The 18367-nt window shown below is 43.9% G+C and overlaps 1 protein-coding gene across 2 annotated transcripts in view; it reads left to right on the top strand.

Moving 5' to 3' along the window:
- The first annotated feature begins 13829 nt into the window (after positions 1–13829).
- The window catches only part of LOC119347151, a 6975-nt gene continuing 2437 nt past the window's right edge, over positions 13830–18367 (top strand). The window contains exons 1-12 of one of the 2 annotated variants that reach the window (XM_037616087.1): positions 13830–13992; positions 14097–14211; positions 14668–14738; positions 15116–15162; positions 15239–15386; positions 15476–15535; positions 15612–15810; positions 16023–16084; positions 16182–16282; positions 16528–16582; positions 16661–16708; positions 17328–17528. In XM_037616087.1, coding sequence (XP_037471984.1) covers positions 13830–13992; positions 14097–14211; positions 14668–14738; positions 15116–15162; positions 15239–15386; positions 15476–15535; positions 15612–15810; positions 16023–16084; positions 16182–16282; positions 16528–16582; positions 16661–16708; positions 17328–17503 — 1245 coding nt within the window. In that variant the 3' untranslated portion in view covers positions 17504–17528. Of the gene's footprint in view, positions 13993–14096; positions 14212–14667; positions 14739–15115; positions 15163–15238; positions 15387–15475; positions 15536–15611; positions 15811–16022; positions 16085–16181; positions 16283–16527; positions 16583–16660; positions 16709–17327; positions 17680–18367 lie in introns of those variants that run through there. The other variant, XM_037616086.1, reaches the window with a different exon arrangement.

Below are 18367 nucleotides of genomic sequence, written 5' to 3'. Positions count from 1 at the left end.
TGGGAAATGATATAGAATTCTTGGACAGCATTAAGGCCTACTTGAATAAGTGTTTTTCGATGAAGGACCTTGGAGAAGCTGCTTTACATATTAGGCATCAAGATCTATAGGGATAGATCGAGACGCCTCATAGGTCTTTCACAAAGCACATACCTTGATAAGATTTTGAAGAAGTTCAAAATGGATCAGTCCAAGAAAGGGTTCTTGCTTGTACTGCAAGGTGTGAGATTGAGCTCGGCTCAATGCCCGACCACGGCAAAAGATAAAGAAGAGATGAGCGTCATCCCCTATGCCTCAGCCATACGATCTATTATGTATGCCATGCTATGTACCAGACCTGATGTAAACATTGCCGTAAGTCTGGTAGGAAGGTACCAAAGTAATCCCGGCAAGGAACACTGGACAGCGGTCAAGAATATCCTAAAGTACCTGAAAAGGACAAAGGACATGTTTCTCGTTTATGGAGGTGACGAAGAGCTCGTCGTAAAGGGTTACGTCGACGCTAGCTTCGACACAGATCTGGATGACTCTAAGTCACAAACCGGATACATGTATATGTTGAATGGTGGAGCAATAAGCTGGTGCAGCTGCAAGCAGAGCGTCGTGGCGGGATCTACATGTGAAGCAGAGTACATGGCAGCCTCGGAGGCAGCGCATGAAGCAATTTGGGTGAAGGAGTTCATCACCGACCTAGGAGTCATACCCAATGCGTCGGGGCCGATCAAACTCTTCTGTGACAACACTGGAGCTATTGCCCTTGCCAAGGAGCCCAGGTTTCACAAGAAGACCAGGCACATCAAGCGTCGCTTCAACTCCATCCGTGAAAATGTTCAAGATGGATACATAGATATTTTCAAAGTACATACGGATCTGAATGTCGCAGATCCGTTGACTAAACCTCTCTCGCGAGCAAAACATGATCAACACCAGAACTCTATAGGTGTTCGATTCATCACAATGTAACTAGATTATTGACTCTAGTGCAAGTGGGAGACTATTGGAAATATGCCCTAGAGGCAATAATAAAAGCATTATTATTATATTTCCTTGTTCATGATAATTGTCTTTTATTCATGCTATAATTGTATTATCTGGAAATCGTAATACACGTGTGAATACATAGACCACAATACGTCCCTAGTAAGCCTCTAGTTGACTAGCTCGTTGGTCAACAGATAATCATGGTTTCCTGACTATGGACACTAGATGTCGTTGACAACGGGATCACATCATTAGGAGAATGATGTGATGGACAAGACCCATTCCTAAGCATAGCACAAGATCGTGTAGTTCGTTTTGCTAGAGCTTTTCCAATGTCAAGTATCTCTTCCTTAGACCACGAGATTGTGTAACTCCCGGATACCGTAGGAGTGCTTTGGGTGTACCAAACGTCACAACGTAACTGGGTGACTATAAAGGTGCACTACAGGTATCTCCGAAAGTGTCTGTTGGGTTGACACGGATCGAGACTGGGATTTGTCACTCCGTGTTACGGAGAGGTATCACTGGGCCCACTCGGTAGTGCATCATCATAATGAGCTCAAAGTGACCAAGTGTCTGGTCACGGGATCATGCATTATGGTACGAGTAAAGTGACTTGCCGGTAACGAGACTGAACGAGGTATTGGGATACCGACGATCGAGTCTCGGGCAAGTAACATACCGTCTGACAAAGGGAATAGTATACGAGGTTGCTTGAACCCTCGACATCGTGGTTCATCCGATGAGATCATCGAGGAGTATATGTGGGAGCCAACATGGGTATCCAGATCCCGCTGTTGGTTATTGATCGGAGAGCTGTCTCGGTCATGTCTGCATGTCTCCCGAACCCGTAGGGTCTACACACTTAAGGTTCGGTGACGCTAGGGTTGTATGAATATGAGTATGCAGCAAACTGAATGTTGTTAGGAGTCCCGAATGAGATCCCGGACGTCACGAGGAGTTCCGGAATGGTCCGGAGGTAAAGAAAACTATATAGGAAGTGCTGTTTCGGCCATCGGGAAAGTTTCGGGGTCACCCGGTATTGTACCGGGACCACCGGAAGGGTCCCGGGGGTCCATCGGGTGGGGCCACCTATCCCGGAGGGCCCCGTGGGCTGAAGTGGGAGGGGAACCATCCCCTAGTGGGCTGGTGCACCCCCCCTTGGGCACCCCCTGCGCCTAGGGTTGGAAACCCTAGGTGGGGGGGGGGGCGCACCACTTGCCTTGGGGGGCACTCCACCCTCCCTGGCCGCCCCCCCTTGGGAGATTGCATCTCCCAGGGCCGGCGCCCCCCCTGGGGGCCTATATAAAGGAGGGAAAGGGGGAGGGTAGCCGCACCCTGTGCATTGGCGCATCCCCCCTGCTACACCTCGTCCTCCTCCCGCAGTAGCTTGGCGAAGCCCTGCCGGAGTTTTGCTGCATCCACCACCACGCCGTCGTGCTGCTGGATCATCATCAACCTCTCCTTCCCCCTTGCTGGATCAAGACGGAGGAGACATCACGCTGACCGTACGTGTGTTAAACGCGGAGGTGCCGTCCATTCGGCGCTAGGATCTCCGGTGATAGGATCACGACGAGAACGACTACTTCAACCCCGTTCTTTTGAACGCTTCCGCTCGCGATCTACAAAGTGGTATGTAGATGCATCTCCCCTTTCACTCGTTGCTTAGATGAACTCATAGATGGATCTTGGTGAAACCATAGGAAATTTTTTATTTTCTGCAATGTTCCCCAACAGGATTACCGTACCACTCTGGTGCGGATCTTACTCTGGAAGACCTACGAGGTTCGGTAGTAACTTGATCTGAAGTTTCATGATCATCATCATTAGCTTCCTCACTAATTAGTGTAGGAATCACTGGAACCGATTTCTGTGATTAACTACTTTCCAATTCGGGAGAAGGTACAATTACCTTATCAAGCTCTACTTTCCTCCTATTCTCTTCTTTCGAGAGAAACTCCTTCTCTAGAAAGGATCCATTTTAGCAACGAATATATTGCCTTTGGATCTGTGATAGAGGGTGTACCCAACAGTTTCCTTTGGGTATTCTATGAAGACGCACTTCTCCGATTTGGGTTCGAGCTTATCAGGTTGAAACTTTTTTACCTAAGCATCGCAGCCCCAAACTTTAAGAAACGGCAACTTTGGTTTCTTGCTAAACCACAGTTTATAAGGCGTTGTCTCAACGGATTTTGATGGTGCCCTATTTAAAGTAAATGCAGCTGTCTCTAATGCATAACCCCAAAACGATAGTGGTAAACCGATAAGAGACATCATAGATCGCACCATATCCAATAAAGTGCGGTTACGACGTTCGGACACACCATAACATTGTGGTGTTCCAGGTGGCATGAGTTTTGTGAAACTATTCCACATTGTTTTAATTGAAGACCAAACTCGTAACTCAAATATTTGTCTTTGTGATCAAATCATAGAAACTTTATTTTCTTGTTATGATGATTCTCCACTTCACTCTGAAATTCTTTGAACTTTTCAAATGTTTCAGACTTGTGCTTCATTAAGTAGATATACTCATATCTGCTCAAATCATCTTGTGAAGGTCAGAAAATAATGATACCCGCCACGAGCATTAATACTCATTGGATCGCATACATCGGTATGTATTATTTCCAACAAGTCAGTAGCTCATTCCATTGTTCTGAAGAACAGAGTTTTAGTCATCTTGCCCATAAGGCACGGTTCGCAAGCATCAAATGATTCATAATCAAGTGATTCCAAAAACCCATCAGTATGGAGTTTCTTCATGCGCTTTACACCGATATGACCCAAACGGCAGTGCCACAAATAAGTTGCACTATCATTATTAACTTTGCATCTTTTGGCATCAATATTATGAATATGTGTATCACCACGATCGAGATCCAACAAACTATTTTCATTGGGTGTATGACCATCAAAGGTTTTATTTATTTAAACAGAACAACAATTATTCTCTGATTTTAAATGAATAATTGTATTGCAATAAACATGATCAAATCATATTCATGCTCAACGCAAACGCCAAATAACATTTATTTAGGTTCAACACTAATCCCAAAAGTATAGGGAGAGTGTGATGATGATCATATCAATCTTGGGACTACTTCCAACACACATCGTCACTTCCTCAACTAGTCTCTGTTTATTCTGTAACTCCTGTTTCGAGTTACTAATATTTAGCAACCGAACAAGTATCAAATACTCAGGGGCTACTATAAACACTAGTAAAGTACACATCAATAACATGTATATCAAATATACCCTTGTTCACTTTGCCATCCTTCTTATCCACCAAATATTCAAGGCATTTCTGCTTCCAGTGATCATTTCCTTTGCAGTGTAAGCACTCAGTTTTAGGCTTTGGTCCAGCTTTGGGCTTCTTCGCGGGAGTGACAACTTGCTTGTCATTCTACTTGAAGTTCCCTTTTTTTTCCTTTGCCCTTTTTTGAAACTAGTGGTCTTGTCAATCATCAACACTTGATGCTCTTTTCTTGATTTCTACCTTCGTCGATTTCAGCATCATGAAGAGCTCGGGAATCGTTTTCGTCATCCCTTGCATTATAGTTCATCATGAAGTTCCGGTAACTTGGTAATGGTGACTCGAGAACTCAGCCAATCACTATCTTATCTGAAAGATTAACTTCCACTTGATTCAAGCGATTGTAGTACTCAGACAATCTAAGTACTTGCTCACTAGTTGAGCAATTCTCCTCCATCTTTTAGGCGAAGTATTTGTCAAAGGTCTCATACCTCTTGACACGGGCATGAATCTGAAATACCAATTTCATCTCTTGAAACATCTTATATGTTCCATGACATTTTAAAAAACGTTTTTGTAGTCCCGATTCTAAGCCATAAAGCATGGTGCACAAAACTATCAAGTAGTCATCATATTGAGCTAGCCAAACATTCATAACGTCTGCACCTGCTCCTGCAATAGGTCTGTCACCTAGTGGTGCATCAAGGACATAATTCTTCTGTGCAGCAATGAGGATAAACCTCAGATCACGGACCAAGTCCGCATCATTGCTACTAACGTCTTTTCAACTTAGTTTTTTCTCTAGGAACACATATAAAAACATAGGGAAGCAAAAACATAGGGAAGGAACAACGCAAGCTATTGATCTACAACATAATTTGCAAAATACTACTAGGACTAAGTTCATGATAAATTTAGGTTCAATTAATCATATTACTTAAGAACTCCCACTTAGATAGACATCCCTCTAATCCTCTAAGTGATTACGTGATCCATATCAACTACACCATATCCGATCATCACGTGAGATGGAGTAGTTTCAACGGTGAACATCAATATGTTGATCATATCTACTATATGATTCACGCTCGACCTTTCGGTCTCCGTGTTCCGAGGCCATATCTGTTATATGCTAGGCTCGTCAAGTTTAACCTGAGTATTCTACGTGTGCAACTGTTTTGCACCCGTTGTATTTGAACGTAGAGCCTATCACACCCGATCATCACGTGGTGTCTCAGCACGAAGAACTTTCGCAACGGTGCATACTCAGGGAAAACACTTCTTGATAATTTAGTGAGAGATCATCTTAAAATGCTACCGTCAATCAAAGCAAGATAAGATGCATAAAGGATAAACATCACATGCAATCAATATAAGTGATATGATATGACCATCATCATCTTGTGCTTGTGATCTTCATCTTCGAAGCACCGTTGTGATCACCATCGTCACCGGCGCGACACCTTGATCTCCATCGTAACATCGTTGTCGTTACGCCATCTATTGCTTCTACGACTATCGCTACCGCTTAGTGATAAAGTAAAGCAATTACGGGGCGTTTGCATTTCATACAATAAAGCGACAACCATATGGCTCCTGTCAGTTGCCGATAACTTCGGTTACAAAACATGATCATCTCATACAATAAAATATAGCATCACGTCTTGACCATATCACATCACAACATGCCCTGCAAAAACAAGTTAGACGTCCTCTACTTTGTTGTTGCAAATTTTACGTGGCTGCTACGGGCTTAGCAAGAACCGTTCTTACCTACGCATCAAAACCACAACGATAGTTCGTCAAGTTAATGCTGTTTTAACCTTCGCAAGGACCGGGCGTAGCCACACTCGATTCAGCTAAAGTGAGAGAGACAGACACCCGCCAGTCACCTTTAAGCACGAGTGCTCGTAACGGTGAAACCAGTCTCGCGTAAGCGTACGCGTAATGTCGGTCCGGGCCGCTTCATCTCACAATACCGCTGAGCCAAAGTATGACATGCTGGTAAGCAGTATGACTTGTATCGCCCACAACTCACTTGTGTTCTACTCGTGCATATGACATCTACGCATAAAACCAGGCTCAGATGCCACTGTTGGGGAACGTAGTAATTTCAAAAAAAATCCTACGCACACGCAAGATCATGGTGATGCATAGCAACGAGAGGGGAGAGTGTTGTCTACGTACCCTCGTAGACCGTAAGCGGAAGCGTTATGAAAACGCGGTTGATGTAGTCGTACGTCTTCACGATCTGACTGATCCAAGCACCGAATGTATGGCACCTCCGAGTTCAGCACACGTTCAGCTCGATGACGATCCCCGGACTCCGATCCAGCAGGGTGTCGGGGATGAGTTCCGTCAGCACGACAGCATGGTCACGATGATGATGTTCTACCGACGCAGGGCTTCGCCTAAGCACCGCTACGATATGACCGAGGTGGAATATGGTGGAGGGGGGCACCGCACACGGCTAAGGAACGATCACGAAGATCAACTTGTGTGTCTATGGGGTGCCCCCTGCCCCCGTATATAAAGGAGGGAGGGGGAAGGTGCCGCCGGCCAGGAGGGGCGCGCCAGGAGGAGTCCTCCTCCACCGGGAGTAGGACTCCCCCCTTCCTTGTTGGAGTAGGAGAAAAGGAAAGAGGGGGAGAGGAGGAAGGAAAAGGGGGCTGCACCCCTTGTCCAATTCGGACCAGAGGGGGGCTGCACACCTCCTTCCTTTCGGCCTCTCTCCTCTATTCCCGTATGGCCCAATAAGCCCATATACTCCCCGGCGAATTCCCGTAACTCTTCGGTACTCCGAAAAATATCCGAATCACTCGGAACCTTTCCGAAGTCCGAATATAGTCGTTCAATATATCGATCTTTACGTCTCGGCCATTTCGAGACTCCTTGTCATATCCCCGATCTCATCCGGGACTCCGAACTCCTTTGGTACATCAAAACTCATAAACTCATAATATAACTGTCATCGAAACATTAAGCGTGCGGACCCTACGGGTTCGAGAACAATGTAGACATGACCGAAACACGTTTCCGATCAATAACCGATAGCGGAACCTGGATGCTCATATTGGCTCCCACATATTCTACGAAGATCTTTATCGGTCAAACTGCATAACAACATACGTTGTTCCCTTTGTCATCGGTATGTTACTTGCCCGAGATTCGATCGTCGGTATCTCAATACCTAGTTCAATCTCGTTACCGGCAAGTCTCTTTACTCGTTCCGTAATACATCATCCCGCAACTAACTCATTAGTTGCAATGCTTGCAAGGCTTCTAGTGATGTGCATTACCGAGTGGGCCCAGAGATACCTCTCCGACAATCGGAGTGACAAAACCTAATCTCGAAATACGCCAACCCAACATGTACCTTTGGAGACACCTGTAGTACTCCTTTATAATCACCCAGTTACATTGTGATGTTTGGTAGCACCCAAAGTGTTCCTCCGGTAAACGAGAGTTGCATAATCTCATAGTTACAGGAACATGTATAAGTCATGAAGAAAGCAATAGCAACATACTAAACGATCAAGTGCTAGGCTAACGGAATGGGTCAAGTCAATCACATCATTCTCCCAATGATGTGATTCCGTTAATCAAGTGACAACTCTTTTGTCCATGGCTAGGAAACATAACCATCTTTGATAAACGAGCTAGTCAAGTAGAGGCATACTAGTGACACTATGGTTGTCTATGTATTCACACATGTATTATGTTTCCAGTTAATACAATTCTAGCATGAATAATAAACATTTATCATGATATAAGGAAATATATAATAACTTTATTATTGCCTCTAGGGCATATTTCCTTCAGTTGGATCAAATCTTGTCTCATGGAGTTCCAAGAAACAGCCAATTGTCTCTAGATCGAGTACGGAGGCAGAGTATAAAGCTTTAGCTAATGGAGCAGCTGAAGCAATCTGGGTGGAGACCTTACTCAAGGAGCTTGGGGTCTTCAAGCAGCGTACCGCCATTCTATGGTGTGATAATCTTGGGGCTACATACCTGATGGCAAATCCAGTCTTTCACGCAAGAACCAAGCACATAGAGATAGATTTTCACTTTGTGCGTGAGCGCGTTGCTTCTGGTGTTTTATATGTCAGGTTTATCTCGACTAATGACCAACTGGCTGATGTATTTACTAAACCGGCCACACGACAGATGTTAGAACGTTTCCGGTCCAATCTGAACCTTGTATGTAGTAGTAGTTCAGATTGAGGGTGTGTGTTGGAAACGGTTATGTACTTGTAGTATTGTAAGGTAACTTTGTATTGTTGGTCTTATATATATACAAGATACGTGGAGGCTATGCCCCACGCAACCCTAAAACCAAACTCTCTTGTGGTCGGAGCCAGAGGCGGAGGGGTTATTCGTCGGCATTCCTCCCCTAAACAAGCTCGTGGGTGTCCCAGATCTGAAGCACAAATTCTTTCTTCTCTGCTTCTTTTTGTGCTTCCGTGGAGGTGGACGGAAGAAGGAGGGAGGGAGGGGATCAAACAGCGGACGAACTATCTTTGTTCATCATTGGTGCCCTATCTCTACAACACCTATGAAGAAGTTTCGATCAACTCTTTGCGATCGTTAACGTCGTGTTGCCCTATCTGCTGGACGAAGGGAGGCCATTTGGAGCTCCAGCGATCTTTCAGGTTGGCTCCTCATATTCCTCCCGGACGTCGAGCCAAAAGGGAGGCAGTTTATTAGTGCTTGAACCTGGCGATTTCCAGTGTCTACCTCTGGTGTTGGCCGGTGGTGTTGTAGCCATTCCTCCACCCCAGGTGGTTTCGTCCCCGGCGATGGCGGTATCGGGCCGGGATCGAAGCAGATGCCAAGGACTCGATTGCTTTCTAGTTTCATCTTCTGGGGTCCTATTTGCAAAGTTTCAGACTTGGGCTGTAATTTCTACCTTCAGTTGGGTATGTTTGTAAATTGTTGCATGCTTATCTAATACTCCCTCCGTTCCTAAATATAAGTCTTTTTAGACATTTCAAATGGACTACAAATACAGATGTATGTAGACATATTTTAGAGTGTAGATTCGCTCAATTTACTCCGTATGTAGTCACTTGTTAGAATTTCTAGAAAAACTTACATTTGAGAATGGAGGGAGTAGAAGCCTAGGTCCTTCGGGGCCCTTCCCGAGTTTAGAAGAAAAAAATCTCCTTCAGCCTGACCCCATTCAGTTAATGAGTCACAAATTAATTAATTTAGGGGTTCTATCATTTATGCAACTAGTCGTTTCTCACTACTCAATTTTGCCATTAAAAATTACAACTGTTCAAAAATACCATCGTTTCGTGAGATGTTTTCTCAAAAATGCCGTTAGATATCTCAAAAATGCCATCGCTCCATTAGATGTTTGCTAAAAAATGCCATTAAACATCGTTATTGTCTGGTCAAACTCATTGACCATGTTATATGACAAAAATACCCCTATACCCACATGTCAGCTTTCTCTATCTCACAATGATAAGTGTGGACCCCACTTGTTAGGAGTCTGCAAGCAAATAATTTTAGAGAAAATAAGAACGTTGTCGGGATCAAGTGGGACCCACACTTTATTGTAGTGAGATAGAGGGAGAGCTGACATGTTGGTGTATAGGTATTTTGGTCATTATGACATGACAAACAAGATTTGAGCTAACAATCATGGTGTCGAGTGGCATTTTTAGTATGCGCCTAACGAAGCGATGGCATTTTTTAGCAGTTAAAATTCCTAGTGGCAAAACTGAATAGTGAGACACAACCAATGGCATAAATGATAAAAACCCTTATATTTAAATGGATGGCATGACGTTAAGGCACCCAACATCTTTTAAATGCAGCATGTAGACCATCCCTTGTCCATCCGCTCGACTCCTCTCTCATTCATCGCGCTTTCTCTAGTTCTTGCACTTTGTTCATGTGCATAGCTAGGTAGAATTCATCCATGGAGATGTGGAGCTCCTTTTGAAAGAAAAAATGAAGACGTAGACTTTCAGTTCTACAGATGTTCAGATATCTCTCTCTCTCTCTCTCAAAATAAAGAAGGTGTAGAATTGTAGTGGTACATAAGTTCATCTCTCCCTCTCTCTCCTTTGATGTGCCACTCATTGTCTAAGAGCACTTCACTGGCTCCTCCAACACCAGTTTTTTGTGTTCATGTCCCACAAAGCATGAGAAAACCATGTTAGAAAACATTCAAAATCTGGAGTGGTGGATGATTAGATGGCAGGATAAAACATGATCTCCATTGATGTGCTATATGTACTAGATGTATATGTAATACATTTAGCTCGCCAGATGTATAAACACACCGAACAACATATGCACCAACGAAAAAAAATGTTGCATGCCTCATATATAGAAACAAGAATTCAGTAAAAAAAATCGAGCACAGAATTAGTTCTGAGGATACACTGCGCGACATGACTTGTATTTACAGTTCATTAAAACATCACACTATGAGAATGTGCACATTCACTTGAATTGGCAGGATAGCAATAAATGACAACACCATTAAAACACACATTTAAGATGTCTAGCTCAACCCACATGTATCACAGACGCGTATTCACCAAATTAACCAACATTATCATTTTGATATTCATTAATTTGCTATATTAAGTACAAATCTCATAGCACATGCGAACAACTCAGATTTCATCCTCGCGTGGCACCATGTCCGAAAAATCCGCACCCTCTCTTTATATGTCTATCGTATTTTACTACAGAACTTGCTAAAACTCGCTAAACTATTAACGGTTCAAAAGTTATCAAAAAAACAAAAATAAATAGTGGAGCATCACTATAATGCAATAAGATGATCCAACACAATGATTTTGAAAAGATGCATTTATGTGTCCTCAGCCAAAAAATTATTTCGGCTCACTGTGACATAAATATATACTAATTTTTTTTCAGGACACATACAACCGTATTTTTTCAATCGCTCGGTTGGATCATGTTATATTATAGGTGTGTTGTTTCAGTATTTTTTCAAGATTTTTGGGAACTTTACACCGTTGAAAACCTTAACTAGTTTCGTGGTAAGCTATGATAGAAAATTCTACTCCTATGCATATTTATGTCATAATGAGCTGAAATGACAATTTAGTTTTAAAATATATTTTCATATTTCTTAAATTTGCTACTACCTGCACGTAACACACCTTGTATGTAATTGCAAATGTTGTAATCCGATTACAATCACACTTCCCATATCCTCAGGCAACTAGGTTGGGAGTTCTTTTCAAGACAGTCGCAACCGTAAGTTTCAAAATAGGGCCACAACTGCAGATCTTTAAGTCAAGTTGTAGCCGTAAGTTTTCAAATGAGGTTGCAAATGCAACTTTTCAAGTCGGGCCACAACAGCAAGTTTTTAAATGGGTTTGCAACCACAAGTTTTCAAGTTGGGCCGCAACAGCATGTTTTCTATTCAAGGCGCAACATCAAGTTTTTTAAATGGGGTCACAACTGCAACTTTCCATGCCAGGTCTCAACTGCAAGTTTTCAATGCGGGTCTCAATTGCAAGTTTTAAAAATGGGGTTGCAACTGCAAGTTTTCAAGTCAGGCAGTGGGCACTAAAATGCATAAAATAATAACTGACACTGGGCACTAAATTAATAGGTTAGTCTAAAAAAATAACATAAAAATTTATAAAAAGTATAATTATAGATATGCTTTAGACGTATCGCCCATGACGTCTTTTGGCCAATGTGTCGCCTTTTATATCTCTTGGCCCTTTATCAACCCATAGTGATTCTGACCAATCTAGAAGAGGTAATGGTTTTCGCCCCATTAATACCCATGCTCTTTTTGGGCCATTTTCAGCCCATGCGATTTTTCGGCCTTTTAAGATCCCGTAACTTCCTGGGCTCATTGCCGACCCTTGATAACATTCGGCCCGTCAGTGGCCAGTTCTGCTACTAGGCCATTTTCAACATGTGGTTACTGACAGAGTCCCAGATTAGGGTGTGCTCAGCTAGTAAAATGCCTGCACTTTGGGTTGGGCCAAGGATTCCCCCAATCATATCACTGATGGGCCTTGTTCGTTGGATCCAGAATCTTCGAGGAGAAATCATATGAAGACTTGGCGTGTGCTTCAAGATGTAGGAGTAGTCCTCGGCTTGCTCACTCCCTAGATGCAACCGACTTTATGTAAACCCTATGTATCCCCGGTATCCATATAAATCAAGCTGCTAGGGACATAGAAGAACTCATTCTCATGGGATCTCATGGTAGGTCATCTATACTTTGTACCCCATGGTACCGATCTCGGTGGGGATTTTCCACAATCAATAGTACAAAGCAGAACGTAGGGTTTTACCTCTTGAGAGGACCCAGACCTCGGTAAACACCATGTCCCCTGTGTCCTTGTTATCATATAGCCAAAGATCACCAGATCGGGATCCCTTACCTGAGATCTGCTGGATTAAGCTCCGACATTGGTGGCCCATATAGGTCCCTCTGTGTGGTCACATTGTCTCGATGGCTCACCTTCGGACCAACAACATCATTGTTCGCGTAAAAGATCTTCTTTCCAGGCTAGCTCTTTGTCTTCGGCGGCGTCACACTTTACGCCGATTCGATCGGCCATCTCGGTCAAGTCAAAAATCTGGCTCCAGGGCAGACCATCTGGTTTGGAAACCTATAGTACGCTATGGTCTCCTACGGCGAGCTTGCGTTTTCGGGTTGGGTATCAGACCAGGCCGAGGACCACACCGACGCTTTCATCCAGATCGAGGAGTCAAACCCAAATAAGGACCACATTGCAGATCCTACATTGGATCAATACCAATTCTCCCTTTAGGGAGCAGAGATTAGGAGAAACAATAGAAAGGTACAATTGTCCAACATGCAATAATAATAATAATAATATAGAAAGGTTCAATTGCTCTAACATGTGAGGATTCTTGGATTTATTTCAAGATTCCCAGCGATGCGTTTTCAGTGGGAAGAGACGTTCCCGTCGACGATGAGGCGCCTACGGTGACTTCGTAAATCTCAAGATGATATGCCGGCTCAGTCTCTTGAGGGTGCTCATAGGGATAGGGTATGCGTGTGTGCGTTCATAGGGTAAGTATATGCGCGTATATATGAGCGTTTGCGTCTGTACCGTGTTCAAAAAAAATTTGCTCTAACATATGAGGATTCTTTCCATATTCATAGTGGTGCAGGCATACATGCATGGGTCGTGCTTACATGTTCCTCCGGGGCCATAAAAATCACCTCTGTAATTTTATCATAGGACCTGTTTGAAGAAAGGAGCACTTTTCATAAAGAAAACTTGTATTTACCTCGAATTAAACTTACATACCAACATTTCTTAGAGAAACGCCATCAATTTTGCAAGATGAAAAATGTTTTTTTTCGTGTATATCGTGCATTTCCAACGAATGCTTCGATGTGCCCATGTGCACATTGCATCCCACGGACACGAGGCCCGACTCGTGTCGCCTCCGACTCCACCCCTACCGACTTCCGCTGGGTTTACGCTTCCATCGAACCGGACTCCGGACACGTTGCCTCTGCTCTCCCTTTCGACTGCTCTAGACCCTTCTCCCCCGCCGCTTCCACCCCCAGAGCAGCGCCGGTGGCAGCCATGAACGCGATTCGGTCGGCCCTCGCGAGGGCGCTCTCCGCCCCGAAGCCCCGGCCGCTGCTAGCGCGCCACTACGCCTCCGTCGGCGGCACGCAGCCGGAGAGGGTGGCGGCGGAGATGGTCCGCTACGCCCTCGGCGGCGCACGGCATCAGAGCCCGTCAGGTTAACCCTCTGCCCCTCCATTCGCCTCTCCCTCCCCCTCCCCGTTGTACCAGTGCGCGTTAGGGTTTGAGGACTGAACCGATGTTTTGCTGCTGGTGTGCCAGAGGACGCGATGCGGATACTGGAGCAGGGGGCGTCGAACCTGCAGGGCGGCGGCGAGGGCGCCGCCGAGGCCGTGAGCATGCTCATGCTCGCCATGTCCACGCTGCTCTACAGGAGGTATGAAGCCTTGCAATTCCACCTCGATTTTGGTAGTCTGGTGCTTTCATTTTGAATAGATTTGGATGCTCCTCTGGTTTGGGTAATTTTACAGTCTGGTATTGTCGCGGCATTTAGGAATGTTCTAGCTATAGCACACTCTGTGAGGGTGAAACTGCCTCCTCCCTTATGCTTTGCTTACTTGCTACATTCTAGTTTGGTTAAGGCATCTTGTGCTGGTGCATGAACATAGTGTGGATTATTATGCACAGATACAGTGTGTACGAAGTTATGAACTGGGCATGCCATACAAACGTTTTAACATATTTGGTTTGCACACGAGAACTGCCTAATGGGATTGTTATTCATGGCAATACTACTATCCCATTTAGCATAGCGAGGTTCCACTCCCTTCGCTTAATTGTCCTTCTCACTTGAGTAGATTTGAGTAAAATTATGCTTGTTTTCTCTGTACAGTGGAAGACGTGAAGATGCAATGGAAAAGCTCAAAGCAACCCAGCAAGTCGCTCCTTCTGCAGCTTTCAGAGGTGCTTTACTTTTAGAGGTCCTTGTTTTTTGTTAAGACTTAAGAGTAGTATTGTGTATTGGGGCAAAATGGGGAATGGTAAACTTCTAAAGCAATGAGCTCTCAAGGCTTTCATTTATTTTGTGATTTTAGCAGACAGAAACAGGAAAAAAAACTGTACATACTCAGAAATACTATTATTTATTATCTGATGGTCCTTTCTTTATTTTCTGTCAAATAAAAGGCATCATCTGACTTAACAAAAGGGAGCGGAACTGTTAGAAAACTGAGGAAGCTAATGCAAAAGAACAGTTTGAGAGAGGGGGAAGGGAGGGATACCAATTCAGTCAATGCTCTTGAATGGCATTTCTGATGCAATATTTTTAATTAAATGTGTAGTTGCTGCATGGGAAGCACTAATGGGAATACGCATGGAAGCAAGCCAGGTTTGGCACTACGAGCAAATATTTATCCTTTTCCCGGCCGTAAATAAAGCTAACATCATGGTATTTCCTAACACAGGATGTCTCCTCATCGATGTCCCCGAATGATTCGGTTGATTTGTCAATCAAAGAAGAAGAAATCAAATGGTCTGATCAGGACCATCTGAAATTTCGGGTTGATGCAATCAAAGGACTTGCTGCTCTTCTAAATGGAGAGATAGACTCAGGTTATTTTTCATTTTGACTTCCTGCATATCTCTGCTAGAAAATAAGGAGCGGATATTATCCAGAGTGATTTACAGTTGCTCTTTATCAGCCCAGACGCTCTTTGGTGGGCCCAACAGTTGCTATGCTGCAGTAGGCAATAACCAAACAGGTATTACTGTATATAAAGCATTTGCTCCTTCCCGTATGGCTAGTGCAGACATGGACCTTATTAATGTTCATTACAGAAAATGCCGTCTTTACATATGGTGAATATCTGCACTGTACTGGGGATTTTCCTTTGGCAACACAAATGTATGAAAAGGTTCTTGAGGCAGCAAGCAGAGAAGATATATCTGGAAATCTGTTAGCTGCTGGAAACATGGCCCCTGAGGAGGTTTCTCTGGGTGCCACTTGCTCATACGGCCAGCTTTTATCTCATTCTGGGTAATATTAAATTTCTTCTCTACAGTCATTCTGTGGCTGGTCTTCTTTTCTTCCATTTCTAAGACATATTCTTTGTTGGTCTTATTATGAAAATATCCATTTTGAAACCAACACCAATATTTATTCGATGAACTACAAAACAATTATCTCTAGGACGGCAACTTGTCCCTGTTAGGGATCCTATTGACGGCATTCACTCGGTGCTTTTACAGGAAGTTTGATGAGGCAGAGGACTATCTCACAAGAGCACTACAGAAGGCTGAAGAACAATTCGGTTTGTCACGCGAAGCTTGTTAATGAATATGAGAAAATAATGCATCGAAGCATTTGACCTCCAAGTTAACTATTATGTAACCTTGTAATCCATGCAGGTTCAAATCACCCAAAGGTTGGTATGGTATTGACTTGTGTAGCAAGAATGTATAAACTGAAAGCAAAATCTGAAGGTTCTAGTTCAATAATGGTTCAGGAGGTCAGTAAATCATAATTCTTATTTCAGCTTTATGTGTCATAATTTAGAAATTTTGATCTTCATGTTCCCTTGGTCTTAAATTTTGATGATGAGTTAAGGATGAGGCAATTCTTATTCTTCTCAAATCAGCTCTCATAATATTTATTTCATTTATATATTTATTACTGCTTGGTGGAGTTTGAGTAATCTTTTCTCCTTGCAAATGACCCGTACTTGATGTTTATTAACCAGCTGGCTGATTGCAGGGGCTATACAGGAAGGCTCTAGAAGTATTGAAAGCACCTGCCATCAACTCTGAGGGTAAAACAATGATCTCCTATGGTGTTGTTTCTTGTTAATCCCTTGGGCAGTATTAAGTTTCGTATTAATATTTTGCAGACACAAGAAGGCAGGTCGATTGGAGAGATATCATTTCACTTGCTAGAGGTTATACTTTGAATCTTTATTACCTAATCTTCTCTGGAACATTATACCAAAAGGCACTTCTAGTGTATTATTAGAAAAGCAAGTTACTTCATGCAACATCATATATGTCAATTGATTGCCAATTGATATCATAATCAGTTTAAGTTTTCCTCTACCGGGTCATTCTAGCTTCTGGTTTACAGTTCTTTTATTTTATTTTTGCTTGTTTCCTTGCCTCCTGTTTGAATGAGACGATATGGGGTGGCTTGTGCTAAATCTTGTAATGTAATCCCCCCTTTTTGTGTGGATCTTGTAAATGTAACCTAACAATGTGAATCCAAACCTGCCTACCTGTCTGTGTTAGTACAGTAGTCAGTAGGATTGCAACGTGTCGTAAACCCTTGTTTCAGTAACTGGAGCATGGGAAAACATATTTTCTAATCTTTCCCATGAAAACTTTCCTAGAATCGCAGAGTACCGTAACCGTTGGTTAGTGTTAGTGTAAGCCTGGAGTTCTGACAAATCCTAGTAACCGTAAACAGTGAAAGTAGTCAGCATTATCGAGGCTCTTACAGTGGCCCGTGCTCATGTTCTTACATTTGGTTAATATTGAATTTGTTGCTGCCTGTCCAATTTGCAGGCGAGTATGCCGAACTGTTGCTTATCCAGTCGAATAGGAAGGCAGAAGGTGAGCGAATGAAGGAGTGGGCAGAGGATGCCTGGAAGAATCATAGGTTAACATTAGCCCAAGCGTTGGAGTTTTCAGAAGCTTCAAAGCCTACAGTGGTTGATACCCGCATCGGCAGGGTCATATAGCTTCCATGACAGTCTGAGGACAAAGGTACTTACTATGCAATAATCAGTGGACGCAACACTAATGTAATATAGGTTCTCCATGGATTGCCTACGCTTTGCATGTGTTTCTGGTCTTTGGTGGAGAGGTGCCCTTGCAAATCAAATACATGATCTTTGTTATCTTAACTGGAAAACCACTCGATTGTTGGCTTGCTCGTTCAAAATAGGCGACAGCACCCATCTGAATCCAACACTTCCAGTACTACATTGCTTTCACTTCACCAGGGTACGTACACACACAACTGTACAAGGGCTCGTATGTGTTGAGACGACACAGTAGAGAGGGCTTGAATCGGTACCCAAAATGGGTCACTCCTTCCTTCCCGATGCCGTGGGACATGTTGTAGATCCGGCGCCCCTGCGCATGCACGCACACACCAAATCAGCCCAATGCCCAGCGAAGAACACAAGAGAAGTGCAGCATCAGTCAAGGACTCTTCAACTTACGAGGATTGTCTCAAAAAAGAAAAAAACTTAGGCCAACTCCACCGCGTGACCCATCCGGTCCGAATTTGACCCATCCGGTCCGAATTTGTCCGTTTGGGGTAAAATACGACCCAGCGGTAATACCCAAACGGACAACTCTGTCCGTTGGACACTTTTTTTGTCCTGCCCAACCTCAAACCTGGAGCAAACTTGGTCCAAGAATGCTCCCAAATGGACAGAAAACGGACACTTTCCTCGCCCCTCTTGTCTGTGCCTTCCCTTTGGCCCACCAATCAGTGAGACCGAGAGGCCGGACGGGACGCGCGGCTGCCGGGGCGTGCGGCGTCGGCCATCGGGGCGCGGGCTGGGCATGGCGCGCGGCCGCCGGGGCGTGCGGGG

Source organism: Triticum dicoccoides, chromosome 1B (assembly GCF_002162155.2).
Source record: "Triticum dicoccoides isolate Atlit2015 ecotype Zavitan chromosome 1B, WEW_v2.0, whole genome shotgun sequence".
Classification (NCBI taxonomy): Eukaryota; Viridiplantae; Streptophyta; class Magnoliopsida; order Poales; family Poaceae; genus Triticum; species Triticum dicoccoides.
The sequence above is the reverse complement of the archived record's forward strand: the minus strand, read 5'-3'. Positions and strand labels throughout refer to the sequence as shown.